This window comes from Notothenia rossii (genome assembly GCF_949606895.1).
Source record: "Notothenia rossii genome assembly, chromosome: 6".
Taxonomy (NCBI): domain Eukaryota; kingdom Metazoa; phylum Chordata; class Actinopteri; order Perciformes; family Nototheniidae; genus Notothenia; species Notothenia rossii.
This window is the reverse complement of record NC_136909.1, coordinates 76,738,960-76,748,152: the sequence shown is the minus strand read 5'-3', so window position 1 is coordinate 76,748,152 and position 9,193 is coordinate 76,738,960. Positions and strand designations below refer to the sequence as shown.

At 42.7% G+C, this 9,193-nt stretch overlaps 1 protein-coding gene across 4 annotated transcripts in view; it reads right to left on the bottom strand.

Moving 5' to 3' along the window:
• Window positions 1-6,848: 6,848 nt before the first annotated feature.
• LOC307044483 (transcription factor COE3) overlaps window positions 6,849-9,193 on the bottom strand; it is a 67,217-nt gene continuing 64,872 nt past the window's right edge. For all 4 annotated transcript variants that reach the window (XM_079689760.1, XM_079689762.1, XM_079689761.1 and 1 more), the window contains exon 16: window positions 6,849-8,849. In XM_079689760.1, the coding sequence (XP_079545886.1) occupies window positions 8,818-8,849 (32 nt within the window). In that variant the 3' untranslated portion in view covers window positions 6,849-8,817. The remainder of the gene's footprint in view (window positions 8,850-9,193) is intronic.

The following is a 9,193-nucleotide window of genomic DNA, read 5'->3' as shown; positions in this document are numbered from 1 at the left end:
TTTCACAGAGGGCTAATGATGCCTGTGGTGACTACAGGCTACAGTCAGCCCCCTAACGAAGGGAGCTGTGACACAGCCACAAGGGGTCCCATTTAAGCCAGGCGCACTCTGAAGTGCACTGTAAGCACCCTCCTTTTTTTCTCGTGGCTAAGTAAATTCTATGGAAGGCTGTGAATTTAGCAGCCAGAGATACTGATGTCTGTAGAGGTCTGTGGCTGAGGGTGGAAAACAAGTCCAGCGTCAAAGCTTCAAACACGCCGCCAGTAATTGGCGGTGTAATTGCAGAGCTACCCAAGGAATCTCTTAAAAATAATTCACACCTTTTTCTTAATTTTAACATTATTATGATATTTCAATATTTATCAGCCTCAGTAGCAGTGTTATGATTATTATTATTAGTATTATTATGTCTGTATTATTTTGCGGTGATATTTTGTACCTTGTGTTCCACTTCCGAATCATGCTGGCTCGGAGATAAAAAAGGAATTAGATTAAAAGAGGCTGAGACGATCTCATCATCCGCACTGTTAATCTCTGTGAAACCTTTCATTTTGGCCTAATATCTGCCTCCATTTCAGAAAGAGAGAGAGAGAGAGTACTGGAGTGCACGCGCGCTGCATGCGTGAGAGTGTGTGTGTTTGAGCATGTGGCCATGCATGTTGGTGTGTGCACATGTGTATGTCCATATGTGTGTGGGTGAAGTGGATGATATTGAGTCTGACTTCATAAATCACCCAGACACTGATAAACTCCCCATGCACCCACACACCGCTAATGGGCAACCCTTAAGGAGTGTGAGTGTCTCGTGCGGCGTTTGATTCAACATTTATTAACCCCCTCACACACACACTCTCCCGCACATACGACACACACTCATTTGAGCCCCAGAAAAAGCGAGGATATGGTTGGTGGCATCCGTAGCTTTAATGCAGTGTTTTGACCTGGCCGGGCTTTATTAATCACGGCCGATCGTAGCGATACATTTGAGCTCATACAGCCGCAGCAACAACAACCTCTGCATTTCCTAACATTAGATCAGTTCTCATAACTTATATCCTGTCTCCAACTCCCCACTTCCCATCTCATATCCTGGCACCCCTCCTCATTATAGAGCAATTTTCTGCCCCCACATCAAAAACAAACACACCCTGTGCTTCCATCTCGTGCTCCTCATACATGTCGGCTTATGAGTCTAATGTTATCACAACCTGCAACCCTTGGCACAAGACGCGAGCTTAGTGGGGACCGTGCAGAAGTGATTTATAAATAGCTGCTTTTAATCTTGCTCAAGAAGTTTGGATGCTTATAACAAATAAAAGTTTGGGAACGTATTAACTCGGTTGCAAGCATTGCACTGCTGCTCAGGAGCCAGAGGAGTATCCGGCGTGCAGATAGGCAGTGTCCGACAGTCAGTCAGACAGATAGACAGGGCACAGATAGCTGGATAGACAGACATTAGAGCGGGGCTTGGCTGCGCTATCAGGTTTCCCCCCCCTCTGTCTGTCTGCCGGGACAGCCCGGCCTCGGAGGCCCTGACACGGCGGCACCACGCAGCCAGCCACGACAGCTGCCACAGCAGCATCTAATACCAACACACTCCACGCTACGCACAACTACAAAGAGAAATATCATTTCAAACATGGCATACTTTGATGCTCTTGTAATGATCTTTGTGTTTTGAGAGATAAAGCTGGAGGATGGAGGTTTCGTATTGGTGCCTTTTCTTGTTTTGTTTCTTTAGAACAAAGGACCCCCCCCCCCCCCCCCTCGACATGAGCAAGTTAAGGACACTGTTGATGAAATAGAGCAGGATTAAATGAGAAAGTGAAAGAAACCCTGAGAGGTCTCAGCGTTCGAGTGTGTGTGTGTTAGTAACCTTGTACCAGTGTGTCATTGTAACCTTATGAACTCCAGTGTTGGTCTGGGGGTCTCTAATTAGGAACGGCTGATGAACGACCCTACATAACGTGAGAGCGGGTATCCCTGCGTGTATCAATCTGTGACTACGCAGCGTGGTTGTCAGCGTGGTAAGGAGAGTGTCTCAGCCTGGAGAAAGTGCAGGTCTAGCCTTGGTCATGTTGACGGAGGGGCGGCACTTCAGAGGCTCCAGGACCCCATGGCACCAGTCTCCCCAGTCCCCCAGACAGACTGGGAGCATCTGGGCTCTGTCAGCGCCTCTGGCCCCCGCAGACTCCGATCTATATGACGGGGGAGAGGAGTGGATTGGATCAGGGAGACGGAAAATATGAGCCAGATTCCTCAGCCTCGTGCAAAATGCATGCCATGCCAGTTAGCGTGTTACACGTGCATATCTGTGTGTGTGTCGGTGTGTGTGTGTGTGTGTGTGTGTGTTGGTGTGTGTATGTGTGTGTGTGTGTGTGTGTGTGTGTGTGTGTGTGTGTGGTTGCATTAAGGCCTGATAACAGGTCATAGTGATTAATTTTGCATGATGTGAGATAGGCGTTATTGATTAGCAACTAATGTTGGAGAAAGTCCCTCTGTAAATCGTCCAATTAGGCATTAATTAAAAGTGTGCTGCTAAAAATATGCAAAGCCCGTTCTGAGCAAAAACATCAAGATTAGACTGACAGATATCATTCCAGAGTTTCCTTATGAAAGCGAGCAGTGATTTGATGAAGTGGATATAGCGTCTAAGCTTCGCCACATGGAAACTGATACACACACACAAGACTAATTAATCCATACACTAAATTAGGAATATAAATTGTGGACCCAATTTAACAAGGTCAGTTTTAACTTCTCCCTTTACACTTTATTTAACTGTGTTGAAAAAAAAAAAAAAAGGAGCCCTATCAATGTGCTTCGCTTATTATGATTGACGATTGATGATTAAGTCCTCCAGCTGACACACACCACCAAAGCCGGTGAGTTGGAATTGGATGTGACACATACACAGTTCTGCGTGTTAGGTAATTCGTTGACGAGGGGCCAAATTCATTTATGGAACAGCGGTATTGGCAGGCATGGACACTCTCTGCAAAAACAACGATAATCACAGAGGTTTGGCGCGGCGTGACAAGGACTCTTCAGGGAAAGGCCCTTACACGCTGCTTTGTTGGCCGTTCCTCCCTAAGATGGAGGGAAACATCCGCCACTGTTCTTAAGATGAGAGTCGCTCTGAGAGGTTTCTGTAAGGTGTGGACGGTGTTTAAAGGGACCATTAGCACTTGTTGGGTCTGTTCTGATGGAACTGCTTGTGTGTCATTACAATATCTAAAATGCATAGATTTTTATGCAGCTTCTATATTTTATGGGGGAAGCATTAAGTGATTTCTTTCTTCGTGGAATTGATGAAATAAAAGCTCTGATAAATTCTCAGTAATGAAACATGAGGGGGACCCTGTCTCAAGCCATTTAATCTCTTTTCGCATTCTCCATTTTTTCTGCTAATGAGCCTTATTGACAATCAAACAGAAGCTGTCATCCCCCAGGATGCAACACTCCCAGCCCCTGCGTGTTTGTCATAGTGTCCTGGCAATCAGAGCTGCCTGCAAGACCAGGCTGGCAGTTAGTGGTTCTCACAGCAGCACTGCCTGAAAATGGCACACTTCCTGTAGAGTTGCAGCTGCCACCTCTGCTACTTCCATTACTTTCTATAGCATGCAGATGTTGTATCAACATTCCCTGCCAAGGGGACTGCAATAACTGTGAGATTCATGCCATGTTTCAGAGGCACGTCAATTTCTCAAGTGGCACAATTAAAGAGGGAAATACAGTACCAGGTTTTTCACAGGCGCTGAAATCGGAAAAGGGCTTTTTTCACTTTCTTTCCAAAGGGGGGCTGTTTCATAAGGGTTCAGAAATCCACCCTATTTTTACTGCCCTTTTCCTGAGTTGAGCTGCTCTGTGAGCCTTTGTGCGGCAGACCTGTCGTGACCCACAGCGGATATGGAAATGGGGCTAAGGTTTTATGGGCCAAACGGATTGGACACAGTCAAGCTCAGGGGGCATGAATATTGGATGTTATTTCTGCTCCCTTTTTATGTAATCCATTGCCAATACATTATTAATAGATGATATCATATCCAGAACTACTGGACAAAGCACTACAGAGGGGTACTATGAAAGGAGCTCTATGTGGTGGAGACTGTGGCAGAAATACAGTTCAAGTGATATTATTTTATCACCGTAGCCTAACACTTCCTGACCAGGCAATCTTTACAGCGTAATTTTTGGACTAAGTGAAGTTCGTAAATGGAAAATATAGTGAATACTGTATTTCTGTCAGGGGTAAATCCTGCTTTTGTGGGTTTGAAATGCACTGAAACATTGATGACGTATCAAATGACACCCAAATACAAGTTTAATGGATTTTGAAGCAGTGGGATACTTTGCTCATCCTCCTTGACTGCAGCGAGTGAAGTGGAAATCTTCGTGAGGATCTAGAGTTTTCCTTGCAAAGCTGACTCCCAGTGTACAGTTGCAGGGGAGCAGTGTCTTTTCTGATGTACCGATTCACAGACACGAGGCTGCGCTAATGTGGGACCGTTTAAAAAAAAAAAAAAGGAAAAGAAGGGCTCCTATTCCCTGTTTCAATTCAAATGTGGGATTGTGCAAAAAAAGGTCATAGTCCCTTTTTTTGATTCATTGTCATCTCAAAGTTTTTACGAGTCGCAGCAGCACCGTCCTACTCATGTCTAAACTTCACGAGAGTTCTTTTTTTTTTCTCCTCAAAAAGCACATCACTCAGCGGTTACACAAATCCTGTCTGTCCGCGAACAAATCCTTGAAAAGTACTTCTCAGCACTGCCCACGCAGCATGGAAGACAAACTGTCGTCCACCTTTTAATTTTACGCCCCGACTTGATACTGTACACAAATTGGCACAAAGGTATTATCACGTCGACATCTATTAAGCGTGAATGTATAAGCCCCCTCAATAAGAGTTACATAGGGAGTGGATGCGTAAGGTAATATTCTCTTTTTAAGGTCAGTTTGAATTGTTTTTCCTCATGGGAAACGGCAGATTGATAAAGAGCAAACAAAACCCTCTTTTCTGAATGCTTGTCCTCCATGGCCTCAATGAAGGTTTCATTCCTTTATATCATCCAGCCCAATTCCCAGCATGCACGGCCATTGTGGCTCTTTCAACTGGAGCTCTCCATTGACTGGCTCATTGTCCGGCCGCTCTTTTGTGCGCGCTATCACCAGAGCGCAATCTTTCACCTGAACAGCACAGGAGAGCAGCCGGGCTGTGGTCACGTAAAGCCACTGAGTCACCCGTGGAGACGCCAGGCCGCACAATTAACCCGCCGCTAATTAAGAAATGTTCAGCCTGCATATCAACTTTTAAGAATCTCCGGCGACGCTTGTTAATAACGCGGTTATTAGTCATGCTCAGGCACTCGGCGTCAGACAGAGATGTTCAATATTACCGCTCAGGCTTATATTATTGAGAGGAGGTGTTTTTGAAATATAACAATGCACGAGCAGATGTTTGAAGCGTGGCCCTCGGCAACACAAGGCTAGTTAAGATCGATATTGCTTTCAATATTTCTTTCCTTTGACAGATAACCAGTACTGAGGAAAGTCTTGATAAGAGTGGCAACATATGGATGTGGCGAGCCTCGCTCTCTTTTGATTGCGCGACCCCTTGACCTCAGCCTGTGTTTGAGAGGGAGGCAGCCACATGGTACGGTGGGGGTCTGTCAGGCTCTGGTTATGGGGCATTATTGACCCAGGATTTATAAATATTTAATGCACACATTAAGATCATGGTGGAGGGTGGCCATTAGAGTTCTCCAATAAAGAGGCTCTCACAATGATTGAGTGGTGTGGCAGAGCTAGTGGCCGGTCGTTGGGTACAGGGAAACCTGCTGAGACAATATACTGCACCTCCAGCCTGCCTGCCAGGCTTCAGAGCTCTTAAAACTGCCAACAACTGCGCAAACGTGTCTTTTTTTGATTGTCTTTTACCCCCAGATTTCTTTTTTCCTCTCTCATTTTTTTCTGTTCTTGCTCAGGGTTATTGTTTTCCGGATGAAAGACTGTTTCCTTTGTTTCATGTAGTGGACATTCAGGACTAAATGAAAGTACAGTTCGTGCAGCGTTTTGTCATTGAACAAGGCGATAGATCCAACCCTGTGTATCTGAAACAGATAATGCAATGTCAGGAAGCAGATGTGTGGCAATTGTTATCAGACACATTGGATTATCGAGGGAATGATTTGAAGCACAAGGCGATCGCAGCTGAAAATTAAATGGCTCTTTTGAGTGCATCTGTCCTTTGCGCTATCAGCAGCTCCTGGACTATCTGCCGGCGCCGTGAGATCCGTGCATGCTGGCTGACATAATAAGCTGTGATATGCTGATTGCCACTCAGGTTTGCCGTCGGTTAATTGTGCATTAAAGGCAGAGGTGGTCTCGGACAATGTTGCCTTGATGAGAAATTGACATTTTGTGACCTGCTCTCCGCGACCACTCAGGATGCCAGATAAGATGCGCAGTTGTTTTTAAGGAGAACACCATTCTTCCCTCAAACACTTCTATCCTTCTGTTTGACCCACTTGATGAGTATAGATTTCACTTTGGCCCCCCTTTTCAGCGCTCAAACTATAAGAGGTTCAAAACGATACCAGCCCTTATAGACAAAGGATAACCTTGCTCTTTCAATGTATTGATTCTTTATTAACTAGGTGGCTTAATGCAATGAAATGAGGGATTTGAATGAGCCCCATTTGGGGTGCTTTGAATAAAAAGCTTGCACTGTTTATGAATGACTACAATGAACCTTTGAAGCACCACAGATGCAGGAAATGCTGATACAGAGACCAGTAGGTATATGTCACAATGTCAGAGTGCTTTGTGGAAAAAATGTGAGTAAAGAGCAGTTTTCATCTTTTATGGATGTTACACTTTTCCACAGGTTACAGTTATCTCTATGGCAAAGTCTAAACACTACAACTTACAGACGAATCACAGGTTTGTCTTCAGAAGTTTCTACTGTCTTTTTTTCTTTGTTCTGATTGTCAGTTTGTCTGCCAGCCAAACTGTACTTTAAACTGAAGAAGTCCACAGTTGAGGAGCTATTGTGTTTTACTGAAAATTTTAATAAAACATCACTTATTCATTTCTGTTTCCATTCCAAATGTTGACATTTTTTAATTTTCTTCCCTGTAAACACATGTAAGCTATGTGGCAGAGTCATAAGTGGTGAGTAAAAATGACTTCTATACATTCTACAAAACAGAAAAAAATACAACCACAAATGGAGTGTTTTTTTTATCTCCAAGGTTGTCCCTCATGCACATTAGTCTCTATTGGATCTTAACAACTATCATATGGGTCACAAACAATTTATTTGACAATACAACCAACAAAGTTTTCTCCAAAATGGTCTGTATAGATAATTTAAAATCAATATAAAAATAAACAATGAAGTTTGACTTCCCCTTTAAAAAAAATGGACAGAGAGTCTTGACGGAGTAACACAAATTTTTTGAGGATACACGTGAAATATATGCACATTGCATTTCATCAAATACAAAAAGAAAACAAATGAAGGCAACAGTTCTTGGCTGAATTATCTGTGCTGCATCACTATATTAAGGGCATGACGATTAATACATACATAATGAAAAGCAATATACAAAATTTCAGAGATAAATACATTATTTATAGTTGATATGTTACAAAATTCCCTCAGTGAGCGCAAGTGTGTGTTGGAACAGAAATATGACGATGAACTACTTTACTCCTACATTCTCAATGGATTTTTTGTTTTTTTAAATGTTTTTTTGTTGATCTAAAAGAACATGAAAAAGACAGATGTATAAATATTTAGCACAAGTTTGGCAATATCACAATAGTCTACAATTGTTAACCACATATAAAACACATAAGGGAATTGGAGCTAGAAGGGGGAGACTGCTCCTCATCAACAAGAAACAGACTTCACAGTAGCCTAGGAATGCATTAATATACAGTGCTAGCAAAAAAGTTGAAAAACATGGCAAAACACACTTGCTTAAAAGGAAGCTCTAGACATGGAAGTACATCATATTCATCAACAGAGCAGTGTTTTGTACACATCAGTGTGCTTGTTGAATCAAAGAGGATTTTTTTTTTTTACTTTTGAGGATGATTTCTAGCTACAATAAATTACAAAATTTAAGTTAAAATGCAGGAATGACACGTGATAGAACCTTACCCACCCAGCCCCTCCCCGGTTACTCGTTGTACTTTTATGATCAATTTTTCTACATTATATATCTCATATATTTTCCAGTTGAAATTCAAACTGACTTGGCCCCTGTGTATTTTTCTCACACATAAAAATACAAAAAGTCACATTATAAAGACACACAACTGTTGTGAATCTATTAAAAGAGAGTTGAAACAGAAAAACAATGTCTTGAAGTTCATTGGCAAATGTACTGTACATCAGTGTTTTTACTTTACAACCAGATGGTGAGTCCACAGAGTCCCTTCCAGTATTGAATGTGTGGTTGATTGGACATGTCCATGGCCGAAGCACAACCCGACAGGTATACAAAATAAACCCTTCGTCATCCTGCGTCCTCTTCAAGGGTGATACAATGGGGGGAAGGATATACACAAAAAAAGAGTCCCACAGAAAAAAAAAAAAAAAAGTGTTCCTCTTGAAATCCTTTTTTTTCTGCAGGTTGCAAAAGTCATTTAAAAGAAAAGAAAACCGTTTTCTTTCTTTTCATTTTTTTTCCCTTCATCTTTAAAAACAAAAACAAGCGTTTGACTATACATTACACCAGCGATTTTGCTGTGTGCTCCTGTGAAGTGGTAATGTGTAGACTGGTGCTTGAGATGATGAAAGTGCATTTACATTGGAGGGACAACCAGACCGGACATGGCTGGAAAAAGAGAAGAAGAAAAAGGGTTAGTTGATTTGCCTTAAAAACAGTTATGGCTAAAAAAAAATATTTTTGAACAATTTGTAATTCTGTGTATGTATCAATGTGTGTGCGTGTGTGTGTGTGCATGAGCCATCTGACTGCATAAGTGTGTGAATGTATGCCTAAATGTGCCTGTTTGCGTATGTGCCTGTGAGTGTTTGCCGTGTCCGCCAGCCTGCTGCTGCACGTCCTCCTAACGCGGAGACTTTGAAAAGCTCCCTCCTGCTCTGACATTTCAGCCCCCAGCATGCCAGTCCTGCTATGTGTGATATTTCTCCTGGCGTTGGGGTAATGGCAAACAG